This window comes from Hemicordylus capensis, chromosome 8 (genome assembly GCF_027244095.1).
Source record: "Hemicordylus capensis ecotype Gifberg chromosome 8, rHemCap1.1.pri, whole genome shotgun sequence".
Classification (NCBI taxonomy): Eukaryota; Metazoa; Chordata; class Lepidosauria; order Squamata; family Cordylidae; genus Hemicordylus; species Hemicordylus capensis.
In genome coordinates this window covers 3,626,993-3,650,514 of record NC_069664.1, presented here as the reverse complement: position 1 = coordinate 3,650,514, position 23,522 = coordinate 3,626,993, and the positions used below count along the sequence as shown (strand labels likewise).

The 23,522-nt window shown below is 48.5% G+C and overlaps 1 protein-coding gene and 1 long non-coding RNA gene across 3 annotated transcripts; one reads left to right on the top strand and one right to left on the bottom strand.

Annotated features, from left to right (window-relative positions):
• Window positions 1-2,750: 2,750 nt before the first annotated feature.
• On the bottom strand, window positions 2,751-17,327 carry LOC128333610 (phospholipase DDHD2-like). 2 transcript variants are annotated; one of them, XR_008310993.1, is made up of 6 exons: window positions 15,656-17,324; window positions 15,131-15,253; window positions 13,955-14,050; window positions 9,870-9,989; window positions 6,392-6,494; window positions 2,751-3,346 (listed from the first exon to the last, which is right to left on the bottom strand). XR_008310993.1 is itself a non-coding variant. In XM_053269239.1 (6 exons), the coding sequence occupies exons 2-6, from the start codon at window positions 15,069-15,071 to the stop codon at window positions 3,231-3,233; spliced, it is 492 nt and encodes a 163-aa protein (XP_053125214.1). In that variant the 5' UTR covers window positions 15,072-15,253; window positions 15,656-17,327; the 3' UTR covers window positions 2,751-3,230. The 2 variants fall into 2 exon arrangements, 1 of the variants encoding a protein (XP_053125214.1); XM_053269239.1 differs by having other exon boundaries at window positions 15,015-15,253; window positions 15,656-17,327.
• Window positions 17,328-17,733: 406 nt separating this feature from the next.
• Window positions 17,734-18,470, top strand: LOC128333612 (uncharacterized). Its single transcript, XR_008310996.1, has 2 exons — window positions 17,734-17,935; window positions 18,241-18,470. It is a non-coding gene; the product is annotated as an uncharacterized LOC128333612 (long non-coding RNA).
• Window positions 18,471-23,522: the final 5,052 nt, after the last annotated feature.

Genomic DNA, 23,522 nt, shown 5'->3' with positions numbered 1-23,522 from the left:
TATGTGGCAATGTCAGTGATTGAACCAGGGAGCTTTGGCACACAAAGCAGATGCTCTTCCACTGAGCTATGGGCCCCATCCCTTAAGGTGAGTATCTTGCGGGGAGGGGGGATATGAAATATGCGAGCCAGTGCTTGCAGGCACTTGCCCACCCAAATGCAAACCAAGGTGAACCCTGCTTAGCAAAGGGAGAGTTCCTACTTGCCTCCCACAAAACTGACTCTCTACTCCGCAACTGAACTGGCTCACCACTATTATTATTACATTTATATCCTGCTCTTTCCCCAAGGAGCCCAAAGCGGTGTACTACATAAGTTTCTCTTCACAACCACCCTGTGAAGCAGGTTAGGCTGAGAAGTGACTGGCCCAGAGTCACCCAGCAAGTACCATGGCTGAATGGGGATTTGAACTCGGGTCCCCACGGTCCTGGTCCAGCATTCTAACCACTGCACCACGCTGGCTCTCCACTATGGTGCCCCAACTCTCACAGAGGGCAACTAGAAATATTTCATGAGTGGAGCTCCTCACAGAGAGATGCATGGGCTTCCTTGCCGTTCAGTAAAATACAATCTACTGCAGGGTTTCTTAACCTTGGGCCCCCAGATGTTGTTGGACTACAACTCCCAGAATCCCCTAATCCACATCAAAAACATGTTTCCGATTCAAGGTGTAGTGTAATGTGCCTAACTAACATATGTGTGTGCATTAGATCTTCATAAGGCCTAATACAATTTAGATACAGGCAGACGGGGGGGGGGGAGATAGGCGGAGGGCTGGCATGGTTGGGGGGGAGATCCAGGAATTAGTAGGGGGACGAGGGGAAGGGAGCAGGAGAAGGGGAAGGGATGAAGGAATTCCAGGCTTGTAGGAGCAGCATATTTACCAGGATGAGAGACTTGAGAGCGGAGATTTTTTTCAGTTGCAGAAGCCAGGCCTTTGGTAGGAGACAGGAGCCTTCTGCAGTCTGCTCAGGGCACGGCTGAGCGTCCATGGGCAGAGTTCCTGCTTTTTCCATGCGGCTTAGCAGCAACCTCTGGGATGGCTTCTGTGAGCAGGATTGCCCGTAGGCACAGAACTGCTAAACTCTCTGTCTAGTGGCCCCCACTCTTGATAGTGTCTTTTCCTTGGATCTATACAAATCTCATCTTTTCCTGGGTTCCCCAGAAGGGGTGACAAGCTGTTACTTTCTGGACAATGTCTTTTAATGATTCAGGATAGTTCAGAGAAATCTGAATCTCATCTTCTGCACACTGTGCACTTGGAAGGGAGCGGGAGGGGGAGCAAGTGTTAGTAGAAAGACTACATCTGCAGGTGTTCGCCTAGGGTGGAATTTCTATAGACAGCAACTGAGTAATTCCCCCTTGGGCATAGCAGGGCCATCATTGACAATGATTAGCATAGATTTCTTGCACAGACATGATCTGATAGTGAGTTACATTTTAGCATATTGATTAGCACAGGCCCAGCCCTTTGTGTTCTCTTAAGTATCCAGTTCACAATGCAATGCTGGAATGCGCCTCTCCCTTTGCAGAGCAGGCAGTTCACCCAGAGTTCAGGTGTGATTTCATTTCTGAATATAAAATGAAATCAGACACAGGCCTATATTCCACAAACTTCTGAGTGGTGCACTACAAAAGACCCCATGGCCGCATTTACCAGGCAGCGACTCAAGCCTGCATATCTCCTCTGAAAGACTAAGAGCTCTTATTCTTATGCATAGTAGTGCCCATCATGTCAGCCCTGTTGTCTTAATGTGGCTGTGTGGTGCGTTGAAGTAGGGATAGGCAACCTTGGCTATCCAGCTGTTGCTGAACTGCAACTCCCACCATCTCCAGCCACAACTGTGGCTACAACTGATGGCTATCAAATGATGGGAGCGGTCATTCAGAAGCAGCCAGCCAGCCAAGGTTGCCTGCCCCTGCTTTAAGGGCCCGTTGGTCAAAGCACAGCCTATACATTTTACAATGAAAATTAAAGGGGGGAATCTCGTGTTGTGCCCACATGAACGTAACATCCAACGGGACCTTCATGTGTCTGTGAAACAGAAGCAGCAGCTTCACACACTCTAAACAGGTGGAACACTGCAAGTGCTACATAAAGGCTGCAGCAATCATGGCTCTATGAGTCCAACGAGGTGTATTCATAGGCAGAGGGATGCCTGTTTGTGTGTGATACTGTTTGTCATTGACCTGTATGTCATTTCTTGCAACAAGCGCAGTGTACCTGTTAGAAAAATCCACATCACACGTAGCGTGGAGCCACTCTTAGAGAGGAAGTGGATATTGGGGGGGGGGTTAAGTAAAGAGTTTTTAAAAGTCAGCTATGCAGGAATTTTATCTTATCGGAACAGAAAACATGGCTTATGTAACTCGGTTTGAGAGGTGCTGACAAGACTCCTGATTTCTGCCCAGAGCCCAGCTGACTACACAGAAGCCCGATCCTTGGGTCAGCTGTATGAGAGCCCTTTAGAATCGAGGCCAGACCTGTTCAACTTTGGGCCCCAGCTGTTTTCAGACAACTCCCATCATCCCCAGCCACAATGGCCAATTGCTGGGGATTATGGGAGTTGTAGGCCAACATCTGCCGGAGGGCCAAAGTTGAGCAGGCCTGATCTAAACTCTTGTCAAGTAACACGGAAAATGCAGCTTTCCTGTTTTTTCTCAACTTCACTTGCAGACTCACAACCTGTGTCCCACTAAGAGTCAGCGATTCTCCATGCAGAGGACAAAAAACACACCACAGCCAGATAATTACTGGAAAAACTTAAATACCATTTTTAATTTGACATATTTTACAAAGTGCATAAATTTCCAACAGCCATTTGTGATCTGACCAGCCAAGACCGGCCTCTTCTTATGTCCACCACTACTACGGAGGTTCTCATCCAGAACTTGGTCATCCCAAATGGCACTGCTCAGAACTAGGGCTGCAGGTCTGGTGGGTGAGGCGAGGTGGCGAATGCAGCTGGGGATGAGGAGTGCTGTGGCCAAGAGCATCCAAGAACCCGTTACAGGAAATGCTGACTGTGGGACAGGGGGGAGGCACGGCTGCTTTGCCAGGCACCCCATGACACGGCGAGTCAGCCCTGCACTTGGCGTGTCAACCTGGAGTGTGCCTCCCGACTGCCAGCTGGGCACCCTGCCTCCTGGGCCTCTTTGGCGAGAAGGGACTGCCTGCCTGGGTGGGACGTGCACAGGACAAAGGTTGGTCCCAGCTGCCATAATGGGCTCTCAAGTGGGCGTGTCCCAAAGGCCATTCGAGGTGGGTGTGATCGGCGGATCACTGTGGCTGGGGATCATGGGAGTTGTAGTCCACACAGACCTGGAGATTTTGAAGTTGTGCAGCCCTAACGAAGGTAGACAATGCATTAGATTAGAGTGGTCCAAGTGTGCAGATGGAAACAGCTTTTCACGTGTCTGGCAGAGGCTCACCGGGGGAGAAACTATGCAGCAGGGCTGCTGTGGGGCATGCAGGGCTAATGCCAGAGTGCTAACAGCAGGAGAACAGGAATTATTTGGGGCGGCCGAGCCAGTCTCTCTCTCTCTCCTCTGGGGCGGGCGGGCGAGACTCTCTCTCCTGGGGCCAGAGCTGCTGGTATTTTGTCTGACTGGGGAAGGGGGCACCGACGCGCTCCTTTGACTGCTGCAGCGCTGCTGCACTGAGCAGGAAACATTTGTATTAATAAAAAATTTAATTTTTTTAAAAAAAATTGGTCATGGCGGCGCCCCCGCACGTGACCAGAAAAGATGGCGCCCGGGGCACGTGCCCCCCCTGCCCCCCCGATAGTTATGACTCTGCATGCGAGTCCCTCCTTGAGCTCTGAAAGAGAGGATTGGAGCGGCCTTGCAAAGGGGCGCCTTTTCGCAGGCTATTCTGAATTGGGAAAGTCAAATACGTGAATGTGCCAGGAAGCACATCTTTTTGCCACGGACAAGTGCATTTTCAGAACCTGAGGAGGGCTGGTCTGGGGGTAGCAAGCAAGCAAGCATGAATTGTCCTCTTTGCTAAGCAGGGTCTACATGTGAGCACTGTAAGATACTCCCCTTCGGGGATGGGGATGCTCTGGGAAGGACATCTAGGTTCCAAGTTCCCTCCCTGGCAGCGTCTCCAAGATGGGGCTGGGAGAGATTCCTGCCTGCAGTCATGGAGAAGCAGCTAAGGATGTGCCTGAGCCACAGTCCGAGCACCTTTGGGGAGTGGTGTGGAGAGGAGAGCAGGTCTTTACCTGCTCTCCGCTGCCCCATGCAGCTTTCTGCTGGGGTGGCACTTGGCCCAAGTACCCCCATGGCACACACTTGGCATCTGTGCATGCACAGGCACCACCTGCAGGGTGAGCAACACCATGCTCACCACACAAATGGTGCCTGCACATGTGGATGCCATGTGCCACGCTGGAGCCGCGTGGGGGTACTTGGGCCGAGCACCGCCCCGGCAGGAAGCTGCAGGGGAGAGCAAGTAAGGACCGACTCCCCTCTTTCTTAGATCCCCCAGGCTGCACCCAAAAGGTGCTCGGACCACGTTTCAAACTGCTGTTCAGGCACATTCCTAGAAGCCGCTGCCAGTCTGTGTGGACAGTACTGAGCCAGATTGACCAATGGTCCCAGGAACATAGGAAGCTGCCTTCTACAGAGTCAGATCGCTGGTCCATCTAGCTCAATATCGTCTACCCAGACTGGCAGCGGCTTCTCCAAGGTTGCAGGCAGGAGTCTCTCCCAGCCCTATCTGGAGATGCCACCAGGGAGGGGACCTGGAACCTTCTGACTCTAACATGAGAAGCTGCCTTGCACCAGGTCCAAACTTACCATCACCCAGCTCAGTGCCCCTCCTCACATCCTTCAGCCCTGTTCCTGTTTCTCAGCATCCATAATGCTTCTCTGCACCTCCAGCTTTCCAGCAACGCTTCTCCAATGCTCCAATTTCCCCGAGCCAGTTCAGACCTAACGTTTTGCATCCATGGGATGGCTGGCAGTGTTCCCTCTATGGCGTGCGTGCACTCACACATTTCTTTTGCCTGCTCAGTTCATTTGAGATCCCACTCAGGAAGGCCCCATTCTGAATGCATCTGCGCACACACTGCTTTGATACTGCCGCCCAGACCAAAACTCATTCCGCACACCGATGAAAAGAATTGGAGAGCACACGGATGGCTACAGGAAATCACTGATCAGAGGGGGGGGGTGCAAAAGAAATGTGTGAGTGTAAGACGACAGGCATTATGTCTGAAAGGATGTTAAGAGGCTGAGGATGGATGTAAATGGACCATTTTGGGAAAACTGAACAGAGACCTCAGGGACGAAGAGTGTGACCTGGGAACTGGATACCCTCATTCCTCCTCCCTCTCTCTCTCTCTCTTTCAGGCAGTCACTTCCCATCTGCCACTTCGATTAAGGCAGGACCCATGCTGCCCCCAACACTTCGAGGCCAAAGGCCCTGCTTGGGTGTGTCACCTGCATCCTCAATGGGACAAGCACCTCAGTCGAGGCCTCGACAAGACTGAGTGCTCAACCACCGACAGCCAGCTGAAAGTGTTACACACCCCCAACTATGAAGAGAGGAGAGTTGGTCTTGTCTCCCTAGATAAGCAGGGTCTGCCTTGGTTGCATTTGAATGGGAGACCACATGAGCACTGTCAGATATTGCCCTGAGGGGATGGGGCCGCTCTGGGAAGAGCCGAAGGTTCCTCCCTGGCAGCATCTCCAAGATGGGGCTGAGAGAGATTCCTGCCTCCAACCTTGGAGAGGCCGCTGCCAGTCTGTGTAGACAATGCTGAGCGAGAGGGGCCAATGGTCTGACTCAGTATACAGCAGCTTTCTATGTTCCTAAAAGCCAGCATGTAGATTTTTAAGCTGGAACTGGGACTTTCTGGATTAAGTGATAGCCCAAAAGGAGCAGAGGGCTGTGTGTGCGTGTGTTCGTTACAAAGGAAGCTGCCAGAGCGAGCAGCTTGCCTTGATGAGTAGCCTCATTGCACTCAAGTGGAACAGAGGAAGCAGGCCTGCCTTATACCGAGTCGGACCATCAGTTCATCTAGTTCAGTATTGTCTACACTGACTGGCAACAGCTCTCCAAGGTGTCAGGAAGGACTCGGAGTCTCTCCCAGCCCCACCAGGAGACGCCCGGGATTCAACCGGGAACCTTCTGCATCATGCAAATGCTTTCCCACTGAGCTATGGCCCCATCCCCTAACCTTACAAGCAGACAGTGATCCATCCAAATGCAAGCCAGGGCACACCCTGCTTTGCAAAGGGGACAATTCATGCTCACTTCCTGAAGACCAGCTGCCCCTGATATTCCATCACCAGACAGAAATGATGAGGGCTTTTTGAAGCATGCTTAAACCCAATGGTTGATGTTGGGGGGCGGGGAAGAAGGAAGACAGTCTCCATTCTACCTAAATGCATCCTCTTCCTGCCCTTGTGATGTGGAAGCAGCATGGGCTCAAATTCCACATCCGAAACAATCAAGGGTTCAATCCTGTAGGCTACTGGGTCAAACTGCAAAAGGAAGAGAGGGTGTGCATCACATGATTGCCGATATTTATTTGATTTCTATACCACCCCTCCAAAAATGGCTGAGATTTATGACATCTCGTATCCATCTTTTGATCTCCAAGGTGGTTTAGAAACATGCTAAAAACCAATACAGGTTGACTATCCCTAATCCGGACATCCAAAATGCTCCAAAATCCAGAAACCACCATGGGGTGCGCCCGCAGCACCGACAAAACATTATTTTCACAGGCAATCTGAATTTCATCTCCACCTAAAATGCCATGTTTGAGTCCAACATGACCAGCAACATTATTGCATGGAAAATTCTTGCAATTAGCTTTCATTACATTTACAGCTACCTATAGTTATTGTAAATTCAATGCTTCTTTGTTTTTATACTTTAAAATAAAACCTAGAAAAATAAAATGCAGTGTGCAGTAACCTTTTGTGTTTAGACTTGGATCTCATGCCCAAGATATCTCATTACAGTATGCAAATATTCCAAAATCTGGAAAAGTCCAAAATCCAGAACACTTCTGGGCCCAAGCAGTTCGGATAAGGGAATATTGAAACTGTATATAAAACTATTGTTTAAAATATACAAGCAAGAACAGCAGTACACAGAAGAAACCCACTCAATCCCAATTTCGAATCTCAATTTTATCCAAAAGTCATTTGATTAAAAAAATCTAGGAGCAGCATCATAGCAACTTTCTCTGAAGGGTTTTTACAAACAGCCATTGCTTTCAACAGTTCAGCCTTCCTCGAGAGGGTACTGCAGAGTTGTGGCGCCACAACCCTAAAGGCATGATCTTGCAGGCTCACCAGCACCACCTCCAACAGCAGGAGAAGGCAGAGCAAGACCTCAAAGGGTGACCCAAGTACATATGGGGATATGTATGGGGAGGAGAGCTTGTTTTGGGGTAGCAAGCATGAATTGTCCCCTTTGCTAAGCAGGGCCCAGCCTGGCTTGCATTTGCGCTTTGCTAGCTGAATGGCTCCTTTCTCACTGCCGAGCTGCATGATAAAATCTGGGCGCACCCAGAAGGTCTGGCAGCCAGGAGATGGCGAAGGGTGACGTGTGAGAAGGAGATGGAGGCTGACCATGCCCTGATGTGGGCGTGGCCAGCAACATCTTGACACGGCCTCCATTCAAGTTTTATTTTACGTATTGGATTTATAAGCCACCTGTTTTAAAATCTATTGGCTAAGCCAATCCTTCTAAACCTATTGGCTGCCAATAGGTTTCCGGACAAAATACAAAGTGCTAGTTATAACTGACAAAGCCCTAAATGGCTTATGCCCTGGGTATCTATGAGAACATCTTCTTCACTACGAGCCCCACCGCCCACTGAGGTCATCTGAGGAGGTCCGTCTCCAGTTACTGCCAACCCGTTCGGTGGCTACACAGACGGGCCTTCTCCATCGCTGCCCCGAGATTGTGGAATGTGCTCCCTGCTGAGATATGATCCCCCCCATCTCTGGCAATTTTCAAAAAACACCTGAAAACCCATCTTTTTCTCCAAGCTTTCTCAGCTTCCTAAATTTTTTAGGTTTTAATCTCTAGTTTATTTTTAAATTGTTAAATTGTTTTTAAGTTTTTTGTATATATGTTTTTAACTGGTTTTATGCTATTGTTAACCACCCAGAGACAAAAGTTTGGGGCAGTGTACAAATCAGATAGATAGATAGAAAAACACAACACACAACACATCTCCAGGCAGTTTACATAAGAATTTAAAACCATTAAAAGCAGTTTAAAATAGGCCTGCTAAACTTTGGCCCCACAGCTGTTTTGGGACTACAGCTCACAGTGGCAATAGCCAGCAATTAAGGGAGTTGTAGGAGGGCCGAAGTTGAGCAGGCCTGGTTTAAAACAATGACAAAGTTGGTGCAGGTATTAACACATATGTGGCGGCCACTCCATCAACTCCAGCTTGGCCCCGTGAACACTAGCCTGCAACTAGAGTCCCCAGCAAGACCCAGGAGGAGAGGCAAAGTCACTTCACCAGTCTTCTCGCATTTTACCCAAGTCCCAAGTTCTAGGATCGGAAAAGCCAAACTCTGTGTTTAGAACAAAACAGTGGAGGTGGAGTTAAACTGTCAAGGATATTTTGGGCTCCTGCTTGACATTATTTTAGTGGGTGCACGCTATCTGGTTCGTTGGCTGCAGATCTGGCATGTGCATGGGTCCTGGAGTGGTTAAGGCTGAGGGGAGAGGGAGAGGGGAGCATCAGGGTCAGTGCCTTGCCCTGAGCTCCTGGGAGGCAGGGTGAAAATAAATGATTTTGCTTAAGAAATGGTCAATGGAAGTGTGTCTGCTGAAATTAACAAACAGCAAGAATGAAATAGAAGAATCCCATCCCCCGCACAGATATATGTTGCATCTGACCTGTGGAACTTTCTTCTGTGGCATGCTGTGATGGACAATTCTTTAAAACACAAAATTAAAATTAAAAAGATTGTGATCCCTTTTAGGACAAGGAATTATTTTTGCATATCTTTTGCTATGTCAATTGCCTTGAGAACTTTCATCATCCTTGAAAAGTGGAATGGGGTTTAAGAAGAGATTAATCCAAGCCTATAAATAATATGATCAAAATATTGTGTGTGTGTGTGTGTGTGTGTGTGTGTGTTTTAATCAGTAAGAAAACAACAATTTCTTATAGGCAAATTCAACTCTGCCTTGAGACTCAGAGAAGATTCTCAAGCAATCTCCCTTGTAGCCAGTGGCCAGGTTCAAGCAACTTAAGATTTAAAGGCTCAGATGTTTATAATCACCATCTATAAAAGAACAAGATACCAGGGAAAGGAAAGGAAACAACACCCTACAGAGAGTTCTCACCCATCCATCCCTTCGATTTGGACAAGCCAAATTTGAGAGAGACACGATTTGGCTTGTGGTCAGGGTGCATGCTCTCTTTCAAGTGCTCTTCTTTAACATTAGACTGCTGAAAGCTATCAACAGGGATGAAAATTAACTGGCCATCTGGCATTATCTATGCATAAATAATATTTTTTTAAAACTAGCTTCTGGCCCACATGGTACTCTAGGGAAATGAAGTACTGACCCAGGAAAGATTTTCTGAACAGATCCACAGTAGCTCAGACTGGCCTGGTTCACACAACCATTTGAACCTAGGTTTATTGTACAAATCAATGCCAAGGCGGTTTATAGCCTGAGATGAAATAGATTCCTACCTTGGCATGAGGTTCAAACAATCACGCTAATGTCAGTAACCCATTTTAAATCCAGTTTCAAATTATTGTGTGACCCAAGCCAGTGTCTTTCCATCACTGGTGCTATTAATGAGAGGCTGGCATATATTAGGGGGAAAGGTTAGAAGGCCGCTTGGTTATTTGGGAGGGGGATGTTACCTGCCCCACAACAACATCCAGACGCCGGAAACATGTCTCTTCATCTGTGGCTTTTACAACATTCTCCTGCTTGGCATCTCCACCTTCCCCGGGAGCTGCAAGTGTCTGCCCTTTACAAACCTGTTTATAAATACATATTTTAAAAAATCAAAACGTTTCCTGTAGTCTTCTTTTCAAATGCTGTGCTGGCACAACTGCCTGCCCTATCAGGCTGTGCAGAGGGTTCATCTTGCAAAGGTCCCAGTGCAACACAGATACTACCATTTGGCATTTTGACAGTGAAAACAGTCACGCATTTTGTGAACACTCTGGGGGCAGTGACCAGCCCGAACGGTAGTACATTGTATTGGTAAATCTTGCTCCTCATGGTGAAGCGCAGATATTTGCTATGATCCTCCTGAATGCCTATGTGGAAGTACGCATCTTTTAAGTCGAGCGTTGCAATCCAATTCTCCCCATGGAGGAGCGGTCGGATGGCTTGCAACGTTGTCATTCTGAATTTCTGTACCTCGATGTACTGATGTACCATCACGCTTGGGGATTTGGAAGTAACGAGAATAAAATCCTGTCCGGCTGAAAGCACACCTCACCGGTGATATCGCTCCCTTCAATAAGAGCTTCTGCACCTCCTCCTTCACTATCGGTGTTTCCGGAGTGTATTTCACCCCCAGGAATGGCGGGTACTCCGTGAACTCCAGCGCAGAACCCTTGAAACGATGCACAAGGCCCACTGGTACGATGTTATATGGTGCCATGCTTGGGCATGGCTTGCCAGTTTGATGGTTACTCCAGCTGTGTTCAAGGAGATGGTGTTCCTGGCACTGAAGTGCTTGTCGTTGCATGGATGAGGTACTTTGCTTGGTGTTGGTGGGCTCTGTGGCCGATCAGAGCTGCTGCTTTGCTTGTGGTGTTCTCTGATTTTGAGAAGCCTGGTTTGCCCTATTCCTTGGGTAATAGGGTCACCTGTTACTGCCGTTACGTTGGTAAGGTCGTCTGAAGTCCCTCCTGTCAGCACGACGATAGGAGCCTTGATGGGGCTTGATACTGACTGTACTGATTGTAAGCTCTGTATTTACTCGTATATTTGGGATTAGTGAAAGACTGAGCTGTAATACAAGATTTCATCCACTGCTCCATGTTGTCATCTGTCTTGTCAGAGAAGAGATCAGCACCATCAAATGGTCGTATCTCAATCCGATCCTTCATGTCCTGTTGCAGACCCGTTGCATGCAGCCAAGCATGCCTTCTTAGAATCATAGATGAGGTCAGAGTTCGAGACTCGGGTTCAGCCAGGTGCTTTGCGTTTGCCAATTGCTGGCGGGTGGCTGCAGTAGATTTTAGAAAAACCGCCTGGAACCTTTGATGAACTCCCCTGGCTCTAATGCAGCACACTGATCATACAATGCCTCCCAGAGGGAATGCGTAGACCTTGCCTGGCATGCTACATCATTAGCTATCTTGAGTGACAAACATGTGGTTGAATAAGTTCGCCTGCCAAGCACATCCAGCTGGCGGCCTTCTTTATCTGCTGGTGTTGTATGTCTCTTGCCGCTCTTAGTAGTTCTTGCACAATCTACCACCAATGAATTTGGAGCGGGATGGTGCATCAGGTAAGCATTTTCTCCTTCCTGTATCCGATACAAAGCTTCTAATCGTTTGGAAGTAGGTGCTGAAGTCTGTAGCACCTCCCATGCCGACTTAGCAGCTCTTGAAATGCAGGGCAGCATAGGCAGGTAAACAGGCTGGAGGCCTGAGGCGGACCGCATCATATTATACACGGGGTCTTCAAAGTCAGTTGTCTTTTCTTTCAGGTTTAGATCCAGGATTCGAGCCATTTCTGCCACATACTGATGGTAACCTTTCATATCCTCATTAGGAGAAATTGATGGAACCGCAGCAACATCCGAATCAGGATCCGGGAGAGAAGGAGCCTCCTCCTCCTCCTCATCGTCTTCCCTAGACGAAACAGGTGAGTTGCCTACAGCTGTAGAGTTCACCTTAACCGGTTCCTTAGTGCGGGTTTTCTGTGTTGCTGCCTGGTGGAGAACGGAGAGCATCGGTTGGGTCGACTTGACTGGCATATCAGTCTGCAACGAAATTCATCGCTGTGTTGGCAATGGGAGACCCAACCTGAGTGGCAAGTATGTCTGAAGCGAAACCGTACGCTGAGTAGGTCTCGGTACAGTGGCTTGGATGGCTGTTTCCGCCCGCTGCACAGGAATCATGGTAGATTGCACAGCAGTTTGCATGGCTGTCTCAGTTCTGGTAGACTGCACGGCAGTTTGCACGGCTGTCTCAGTTCTTTGTGTTCTTTCGGGGAGAGTACACTCCCATTCCTCTAACCATCTCGTAGAAAGGGAGTAGTCCTCTTGAGAGATTGTTATGGAATCTCCCCAGCCACCCCTGGGTAGGAGACCCATGACAGGTGTCGCCTTTGTCAAGAGAGAGGGCGTCTTGGGAATAAGCAGAGCATTATAGTCACCTTCATTGAATCCAGTAAAGGTGTAGGTAGAAGGCGTACTCTCCTGCAAGTTAAGCAAACGTGACAGCCTGCAACCGGAAGAAAGCTCTCTTTGCCCTGGTGTGGTCACTGGAGATGCCCCAGACGTAGGGGATCGAATCATCTCTGAATTTCTGTCATCGTAGGACACGACGCCGAGATCGACGTCGTGCACAATGTTGGGGTCCATGTCCGGTACGATGTCAAGTTCGGTATCAAGAATAACTGCATCCGTCGACTCTGGAGCAGTAAAGCCTGTAGACACCGGCATCAACGCCGAGTGGTGTCAATGTCGAGAAGTCGGTGTCAAAGGCACTGCTGTCTCCTGCCTATTCTCCCTCGATGCCAAGTGGTCTCGATGTGGAACCTGTCGAGACTGTGGAGTCAATGGAGACTGGTGAGGCGTCAGAGCCGGAGATAAGGAAGCCGCTCGCCGCCGAAGGATCACGTGATCCTGAAGACCCGAAGGCGAGTGAGTGTGCTCCGCACTCGGCTCTAGCTGTTTGTGCTTCTTAGGCGGTGACTCCTGCTTCGAAAGCTTTCCCTTGTGTTTCCTCTTGTGGCTTGAATGGCGATCCTCCGGTCGCTTAAAAGGGGCTGATGCGCCCGACGCCCAAGTGGCTGACACTGTAGCTTTCGATGCCGTAGCCTTCGATGTGGAAGCAAGCGACGCCGAAGCCTTTGCAGTCGATTTCGAGGAGCCAGCCTCCGTCGGGGCTTTAGACTGCCCTTTGGAGCAGGACCTGGCAAAGCACCCTCTGTAGCCTTCTTAGGCGTCAGAGACTCCTCAAGTAAATACACCCTAAGGCATGCTGCACGGTTCTTCCAAGTCTGCTGACTACAGGTAACGCAGGCTGAGCAAACTTTCGTGCCGTGCCTCTCTCCCAAACAGAACAAGCAGAGGGCATGGCCGTCCGTTGAGGGGATCTTCCCGCGGCAGTTGGTACACTGCTTAAAGGTTGTTTTCTCTTTCCCAGACTTCCCTGAGCCATCTGTCTTACCAGATTTCTCGGTCATTTTAGAAAGAGTAGTCGTCCGTTCCGTCGTCAGAGGGGGAAATCAGAGATCAAAACAAATCCGAAAGGAGTGTCCGTGAGGAAAGCCGAGTCCGTATGCAAGTTTCAAGCCAATGTATCCGAAATAATGCCAAGTCCGAAGGAATGTCCAAAGAGTAGTCAAAGTCCCTTTCCAAAGTTCAGAAGCCAAATAAACGAAAAAACAAACAATCTTTGATGAGCAACTATGTCCGAGTACTGAATGCAATGGCAGTCAGAAAGAAACTGATTGCAGAGACGCCCAACCGCCACTAGAGGCTACTACAGTCACGTGCGACAGGTGGTTGCCGGTATCGCGAGGAGCTAACAAATTCTACCTAAAACTGATCTGCGCAGGTGCAGAACCCACTATTTATGGATGATGGAACCACTATCCAGATCTTGAGTGATATACTCAATATACTCTACTGAGTATATAATTATCATATATAATTTATATTACAAATTTAAAGAACGGGTTGGGCACAAAAGAAATATATTTACTAATTCAATTATGATATTAAAGGCGAAATTGATAGTAAAAAGCATACCTGATAGCGACACTTGTTCCTCAAAGAGTGCAGGATTTTCATTCTAGGTCCCAAAGGAATTCCCATCTCTTTAAGTTCCTTTTCAGTGCACAAGGCCTGCACAAGAAGAATCCCAAACACATGTATATGAGCTGCTACTACAGAAACAGTGACTGACATACAGAGCAGCAATGCACCAGTGCAACATGGGAACAACCTATCAGAACTTAGGGCAAATACTAACATTTATATACCGCTTTCCAACAAACGTTCCCAAAGCGGTTTACATATATATAGCCAACCTAGCATGGCTCCCTGTTCCCAAAGGGCTCGCAATCTAAAAAAGCAACGTAAGATAGACACCAACAACAGCCACTGGAGGGATGCTTTGCTGGGGATGGATAGGGCCAGTTGCTCTCCCCCTGCTTACTGCACTTTCCAAATAACTGCACCAGTGCAGCAGGAGAGTGGCCATTTTTGATGTCCCCGCTTTGCCAGGAAGCCTGGTGGCACTTGAAAATATGTCCCTGAGGGTTGAGCAGCCCTTGGATGCTCAAGGGCTGCTCAACCCTCAGGGACATATTCTCAGGGGGCACAGAGGGCTTTTTGAGGAAAGTCAGGGCATCAAAAATAGCCACTGCACCAGTGCAGGTAGCTGGGAAGTTCTGTTAAGATGCTCTCTTGTTGCACCAGTGCATCTTCGCTCTGTCAACTACCGACTCAAACGGAAGGGGACATTGGACTCTTGACAGCTTCTCTTTCACTGTTCTCCTTTGACAAGGGAATACGGCTGGTTAGTAATGCCACAGATTTCACAGGACTGCTTAGCTCTACAGGACCAGGCTTCTTAAATGCAGCCTCAGGACACTCTGAGGCAGAAAATATCCCAGCATCATCACAACCAACAAGACTCACACAGCAGTTTACCACTATCGCAGTCGCACCCGTAATACGAGAGAAGCAGGAAGCTATTCCTTATTCTTAGGCATCTACTATCCAACTCGTATCACAGGTGTATTTCTCACAAATGTTGCCAAGCAAACACTCTTGAAAGGGATTTGCTCATTTCTCGCCCTCCCACCTCAGTTATCAATAAAACATCTTCATGAAGGCGACTCAGTGCTGAAGTAATACACATAGGTGCAAAGCATGCAGCTCAGAAGTTCTAGGCAAGAGCAGATATCCATGCTGGTTTACCAGTGCTCATCTGTCCACTTGCTCCCTCTCAAACACAGAGCAATATCCAGAAAGCTCCAGGTCTTTCAATATGTCATTCACTGACTCAAAGGCTTCTTGACTGGTTGCTAGTGTTTGGGGTGCCTGTGGGGAAGGAGGGTAAAAAAGCAAATTACAGGAGTGTTTTTGTATTTTTTTTAAAAAATAGGCTATACTGTGGTACTCCAGGGTACTCCTGGAGACATTAGTTGACATCCAGACTAAGTAACTCAATAGTACTACTCAGGAGTTATTCTAAAGGACTACTTAATTTCAATTTCAAGTAAATGAGTCAGGACGTCACCAGCCACTGATTGGATGAGAGCAGGGCAGGCAACCTTGGCTCTCTGCCTGCGCCTGGTGGGGTGGGGGGTTTAAGTACACCCTGCCCTGTCATTTAAGCCACACACCCACCACCACCACCACTGGCTCAAAAGGAGCCAGTTCCGTGCACATCCCTACTGGATGACCCATGACAAGTTAGCTGTTTATCATACACAAGCATACCTCATTTTTATCTTCTTCCTCAGATGTGCTTTTTTGATTTGTGAGGAGATCAAACAATATAAGCGATCCTAAGAAAAGTACATCAATAGGTCAGCTGATTGCAAGTCCCTTTGCTAGAACAAATCATGCACATGCATTTGGGATGCTGAATTACAGGCTGCATTTTGAAGAAGGACCTGGCATAGCGGGAAGGGGCTGCTTTGCCCTTTCCCTACCAAAAATGCCCCCTGCCCCAACCTTAAGCTACCCTTCCATTTGAAAGGAAAACATCTATTTTCCTAATTGGAGGTAAAAATAGCGGTGGGGTTTTGGTAGGAAGATGGTCCAAGCTTTTTTAAAAGCCCCTCTCCAGCCACGTCAGTGTCTCTCTTCCAATTACAGCCTCATTTTATAAAACAGAGAGCCTTTAAAAAGTAACTCAAAACTACAGAACATGTTGTTCTGCTTTTATACTTGCATTTTACAAGATAACTATAAAGAGGTTCCAGAAAAACATTAAAAAGGAAGCCACTGTGGAAGACTGATTTCTGCACTAGCAAAATTTCCCAGTCCCATGATCCATTAGGCCCTGACCAAAAATGCCCCACAAAACATTTACATTCCAGATTTAGGGGAGTGGGGATTGTAGTGCGAGGTTTTAAAGAAAATACTCAGTACATATATGCAGGGGCGTAGCAAGGTTGGAATGGGCCCAGAGACAAGATTTTAAAATGCGCCCCCCCCCCTCAAAGTCCAGGGCCTCCGCACACCCCAGGTCCCCAAGGATTTAAGTCTGATATTCCAAAATAAGTATGCTGCCTGGAAATACATTTCACTGAGTACACACACGCACACGTCACAATATATAGTGATATACATTGAGTACTATACATTTGTATTACTTTTAATGCCTAGAACACACTAGAAAGATGAATGATTAAAATGGGCCCCTCGCTGCAGATTAGCAAATGAGACTTTCAACCATGCAGGGTGAGCCTATGTTTGTTTTCTCAGAATTCTGAACAAATTCAGTCAAGTTTGATTGCAGGAGGTTTTTCACAGGAGGCTTTTAAAGCCCTTTAAGACACATCTCCTCTGGAATGGAGGTGCTGCATTCCCATGTTGGCCAGATTTACCCTGAATTCCCTGCAAGTTATTGGGGAGCAGTTCACACACAAGAAAAATAAAATAAAAGCACCACACATGCTTCACAGTTCTCACTCAGACCTTCTGGGTTGCAAAACAACTTGAACATAAGTGCATTTATAAAGGAATGAATGAATAAATAAAATTAATAAAATACTGTTCCAGAAGTTTTTGCAATTTTCTGCCATGAAACAAGCCACTTATAGGACTTTTTAGATAGTTTTTTTTAAGTCAGCAAATTTTCCAAGCTGTTTCAAAATAAATATTCAGAGACTTCTCGTTCCCTCCCCCCCCCATATCCAAGCCCTATGGCAAGCAGATCCCTATATATGGGGGGGGGGGGCGGGAAAGGTAAGCACAAAAAGGAGTTCACACTCTCCCTGGCAAATGCTGGGCTGGGTTGAGCAGGGCAGCAAGGGGTCTTCTGCTGCAGAGAACACTCTGGCTGCCTCCTCCTTCCTGGCTGGCTTGGGCCCTACTTGAGTTCAGGCTTCACTGCGGCCTACACGGAGGCCTCCCTGGAAGCCCCGCCCACCCGCCGATCAGCTGAGAGGCGGGAGAAAAGCAGCTCTTGGCAGCTGGGCTGCTGCTTCCATTGCCGGCCAGCAGAACAAGCAGGAGAGACGGCGAACAGGGCAAGTGGCTGAGGGGCCTTGGGGCTGGGCAGGGGGCAATGGGGAGTCACCTGAGGTGCCCCGGGGGGGGCCCTCCAGGCAGTGGGGCCCCCAGACAACTGTCTCCCCTTGCCCGATCATTGTTACACGCCTGTGCACTGGCTTTTGCTTGGGGATTCTGGGAGTTGTAGTCAACAACGTCCGGGAATCCCTGTTCGAGGGAACACGGTAGCTGAGCAAAGATTTGAACCCAGACCTCCTTATTCCTATCTGCTATTGCTATCCAACATATCCATTTGTAGCTCTGTTGCTTCCCCCCCACCCCATTTTGCTTAATGCAGAGGGAAAACCTGAGGCCCCAGCCACGCCAGTGACAGAAGAGCCTCCTCCCATCAACGTGGGAATGCTGAACGGAGGCCACCGCATTGACTCTGTGCTGCAAGAGAAGCCGGTTGAAAGCTTTAAGGAGTATCTGTTTGCACTGCAAGGCCATCTTTGCTACTGGTAAGGAATGGCTTCAGGAAGGCGGGGGTTGCTTCAGGTGAGTTCCTAGCAGACTAGAGCAAGGGTCCTCGAACTTGGGTGACCAGATGTTAGAGCTGCCCATCATCCCCTGAGGAGAATGGTTGCTGAAGCTCAACATCCTCTGGGGACCCATCTTTGAGAACCAAAGAGGCCCAGGAGGCAGGGTGCCCAGCTGGCAGTCGGGAGGCACACTCCAGGTTGACACGCCAAGTGCAGGGCTGACTCGCCGTGTCATGGGGTGCCTGGCAAAGCAGCCGTGCCTCCCCCCTGTCCCACAGTCAGCATTTCCTGTAACGGGTTCTTGGATGCTCTTGGCCACAGCACTCCTCATCCCCAGCTGCATTCGCCACCTCGCCTCACCCACCAGACATGCAGCCGTAGTTCTGAGCAGTGCCATTTGGGATGACCAAGTTCTGGATGAGAACCTCTGTAGTAGTGGTGGACATAAGAAGAGGCCGGTCTTGGCTGGTCGGATCACAAATGGCTGTTGGAAATGTATGCACTTTGTAAAATGTGTCTATTTAAAAATGGTATTTAAGTTTTTCCAGTAATTATCTGGCTGTGCTGTGTTTTTTGTCCTCTGCATGGAGAATCGCTGACTCTTAGTGGGACACAGGAAAGCTGCATTTTCCGTGTTACTTGACAAGAGTTTAGATCAGGCCTGCTCAACTTTGGCCCTCCGGCAGATGTTGGCCTACAACTCCCATAATCCCCAGCAATTGGCCATTGTGGCTGGGGATTATGGGAGTTGTCTGAAAACAGCTGGGGCCCAAAGTTGAACAGGTCTGGCCTCGATTCGAAAGGGCTCTCATACAGCTGACCCAAGGATCGGGCTTCTGTGTAGTCAGCTGGGCTCTGGGCAGAAATCAGGAGTATTGTCAGCACCTCTCAAACCGAGTTACATAAGCCATGTTTTCTGTTCCGAGAAGATAAAATTCCTGCATAGCTGACTTTTAAAAACTCTGTTAACTTTTTTTTACTTAACTCCCCCCCCCCCCCCCCATATCCACCTCCTCTCTAAGAGTGGCTCCACACTACGTGTGATGTGGGTTTTTCTAACAGGTACACTGCGCTTGTTGCAAGAAATGACATACAGGTCAATGACAAACAGTATCACACACAAACAGGCATCCCTCTGCCTATGAATACACCTCGTTGGACTCATAGAGCCATGATTGCTGCAGCCTTTATGTAGCACTTGCAGTGTTCTACCTGTTTAGAGTGTGTGAAGCTGCTGCTTCTGTTTCACAGACACATGAAGGTCCCGTTGGATGTTACGTTCATGTGGGCACAACACGAGATTCCCCCCTTTAATTTTCATTGTAAAATGTATAGGCTGTGCTTTGACCCAACGGGCCCTTAAAGCAGGGGCAGGCAACCTTGGCTGGCTGGCTGCTTCTGAATGACCGCTCCCATCATTTGATAGCCATCAGTTGTAGCCACAGTTGTGGCTGGAGATGGTGGGAGTTGCAGTTCAGCAACAGCTGGACAGCCAAGGTTGCCTATCCCTACTTCAACGCACCACACAGCCACATTAAGACAACAGGGCTGACATGATGGGCACTACTATGCATAAGAATAAGAGCTCTTAGTCTTTCAGAGGAGATATGCAGGCTTGAGTCGCTGCCTGGTAAATGCGGCCATGGGGTCTTTCCCTGTGTTGGACTGATTGGAGCATCCCTGCACAACAAGCGCAGAGAAGATCCATTTGAGAGAAGCATCAGAATGTCTTTTGTTTTCCTTTTTTATTTTTGAGCCTATGTTCTCCAACTTATTTGTGAGTTCACACCATTATGAGAAGCAGCTATCGTGTGGTGAGCTGCAAAAGAGAAATCCTCTTTCTGCATCATCCCATGCTTGTTTTCTCAGCAAGACTCACAGTACAATGGGGCTTACATAAGAACAGCATCCTGTTTCACACAGTGGCCCACTAGATGCCACCGGGAGCCAAAGGCAGGAGTTGAGGGCATGCCTTCTCTCCTACAACTGGTATTCAGGGGCATCCTGCCTCTGAGGCTTACTCCTATGTAAGTAAGTGTGTGTGTAGGATTACCATGTGGTAGAGATGACTCATTCTTCAGCAAAGTCCTCCTCCTGCCCTATCCTGTAGAGCAGGGTTTCTTAACCTTGGGACCCCAGATGTTGTTGGACCACAACTCCCAGAATCCCCAGACAAGGCCTCTGTGGCAGGGGATTCTGGGAGTTGTAGTCCAACAACATCTGGGGGCCCAAGGTTAAGAAACCCTGCAGTAGATTGTATTTTACTGAACGGCAAGGAAGCCCATGCATCTCTCTGTGAGGAGCTCCACTCATGAAATATTTCTAGTTGCCCTCTGTGAGAGTTGGGGCACCATAGTGGAGAGCCAGCGTGGTGCCGTGGTTAGAATGCTGGACCAGGACCGTGGAGACCCGAGTTCAAATCCCCATTCAGCCATGGTACTTGCTGGGCGACTCTGGGTCAGTCACTTCTCAGCCTAACCTGCTTCACAGGGTGGTTGTGAAGAGAAACTTATGTAGTACACCGCTTTGGGCTCCTTGGGGAAAGAGCGGGATATAAATGTAATAATAATAGTGGTGAGCCGGTTCAGTTGCGGAGGAGAGAATCAGTTTTGTGGGAGGCAAGTAGGAACTCTCCCTTTGCTAAGCAGGGTTCACCTTGGTTTGCATTTGGGTGGGCAAGTGCCTGCAAGCACTGGCTCGCATATTTCATATCCCCCCTCCCCGCAAGATACTCACCTTAAGGGATGGGGCCCATAGCTCAGTGGAAGAGCATCTGCTTTGTGTGCCAAAGCTCCCTGGTTCAATCACTGACATTGCCACATAATAGGGCTGGGAGAGACGCACAGCTGAAGCTTCAAAGAGCTGCTGCCAGTCAGTGTAGACAATAGTGAGCTTGATGGGCCCAGGGTCAGGCTCGGTATAAGGCTGCTTCCTATGCTCCTAGGAAGTCCCTTGGTTGAATCTAGCTTCTGCCATGAAATCACCAGGCTGCCTTGCCAGGGATTCTCAGATGCCACTGGACTACAACACCCACATCTGGAAATGGCTGGGGATGATGGGAGTTGTAGTCCAATATCTGGGAACCAAAGTTTTAGAAATCCTACCTTAAGCAACACATTCTTCCTTAGTTCTAGCCACACCTACTTTGTAGGGATGTGCACCGAACTTGGCACATTCAAAGGTGGGGGGTGCACTTACCCCTCAGTTTTCTCAGAGTCCATCAGGACGGCAGTGTACCTCCCTGCCACCCATTGCCCCCTTTGCTGGAAGTATTTGATGTTCCTGTGCGCGTAATTGTGTGCACGTTGCTCACACTGTGCGCCGGACACATTGAATATTCCTCGTTATTTCTGGTAAAGGGGGCAACAGGGCGGCAGGGAGGGCCAGTTACTCTCCCCCTGCACAATACAGAGAATCACCACGTTGAAAGGTGCCTCTTTGCCCAGTTAGCAGGGGTCTGCCTCTTGTCCTCGACTGGGGAGGTACTACTCTGCACTGGGGCTGCTGCATCCGTGCTCTGCCTCTGCAGTGACCCCTTGCGTTGTCATTTAATTTAATGACAGACTTCCTGCAGGAAGCAAACCTTGTCCCAGTACAGAAGAGTTGGGTAACTTTCTGTAACCATTGAGATCCAGTCAGCTCTCCCCTTTGGCTTCCTGGCTAGCTTGAGGTTTTTGGCTCTCTTGTTTTGGTGCCGGATGCTTTTCTTTCCCTCTCCATTTTCTCCCCCTGAGACTGAGACATACCGTTCTCATCTTGTTTTATCTAGGTCAGATGTTGGCAACTTGGATCCCCACAGATTGTGGACTACAACTCCCAGCATCACTTGCCAAAATTTAGGGTGGCTGGGGATGGTGGGAGTTGTAGTATAGCATCTTATGGGCACCCAAGATTGGGAACCCCTGGCCTAGAGGTTGGAAACCAAACACCAAATTTTTCCAGCATCAGGTGTAATTTTCTTGCGACTTTACTGTCTGCCTTTTGCATCAACCTGCTTTCGTTCAGGACTAACATGAGAGCCAGGCAGCTGATATATTTCCCAGGACCCTTCCCAGCAGTGTGTGATTTGACTGGCTTGCTTGAGATGTTTAATCCCGACAGCCTCCCGTATAGGGTTGTAGATATAATGATACAACATATATTTATATACCGCTCTTCAATTAAAGTTTCCAAAGCGGTTTACACAGAAATAAATAAATAAATACAATTAAATGGCTCCCTGTCCCCAAAGGGCTCACAATCTGAAAAGAAGAGAAGAAAGAAACATAAGATAGACACCAGCAACAGCTCCTGGAGGGATACATGGATTGGGCCATTTGCTCCCCCCCTGCTAACTAAAGAGAATCACCACTTTTAAAAGATGGCTCTTGGCTAGTTAGCAAAGATCTGTTTATAATGCACTTCACTTCCCCTCAAACTTCCCATGTTGAATGTCCCATCCTGAGAAACATCCCTTTAGTGGTGGAAAGGGGTGGGAGGAGCTCTTGAAATACCCCAGACATTGCAAAGGAAATGTGCTGTCGATACAGTGAGGTCTGCATGGCAGTCTGTGTACTTTGGAGATTTGCAACCTAAGCCTGTGCTTAGGAAGTTCACTGAACTCAGTGGATCTTGGTTACGAGTAAACACACACAGGCCTGAGCTGTTAGATCAGGGGTCTCAAACAGTGTTCCCTGTAACAGGGATTCCTAGAAGACCAGAGGAGAGCTGGTCTTGTGGCACCAAGCATGACTTGTCCCCTTAGCTAAGCAGGGTCCACCCTGGTTGCATATGAATGGGAGACTAGAAGTGTGAGCACTGTAAGATATTCCCTTTAGGGGATGGAGCCACTCTGGGAAGAGCAGAAAGTTTCAAGTTCCCTCCCTGGCATCTCGAAGACAGGTCTGAGAGAGATTCCAGCCTGCAACCTTGGAGAAGCCGTTGCCAGTCTGTGAAGAGAATACTGAGCTAGATAGACCAATGGTCTGCCTCAGTATATGGCAGCTTCCTATGTTCCTATGTGCCTAAGTTGTGGACTACAACTCCCTTAATCACCGGCCAGAGGCCGCTGAGGAATTAAGACCTGGTAAAGCGCCAGGGGAAGATTTTATTCCCCCGGATGTAATTAAAAATAATCCAGAATGGTGGGCACCAATCCTGGCTTCACTTTTCACTTATATAGATAGGTCTGTCCAAATCCCCTTTTGATTCTATTTCAAGGGTGAAGCTTTGGGGAAAACTGGGCACTTCCTCCATAGACCGTCATTTGTTATGCCTGCTTCAAGTGCTGTATTCGGAGAATTGTCCATCACAGCATGCCACAGAAGTCAGTTCCACAGGTCAGATGCAACATACCGTATATCTGTGCGGGGGATGGGATTCTTCTATTTCCTTCTTGCTGTTTGTTAATTTCAGCAGACACACTTCCATTGACCATTTCTTAAGCAAAATCATTTACTTTTCACCCTGCCTCCCAGGAGCTCAGGGCAAGGCACTGACCCTGATGCTCCCCTCTCCCTCTCCCCTCAGCCTTAACCACTCCAGGACCCATGCACATGCCAGATCTGCAGCCAACGAACCAGATAGCGTGCACCCACTAAAATAATGTCAAGCAGGAGCCCAAA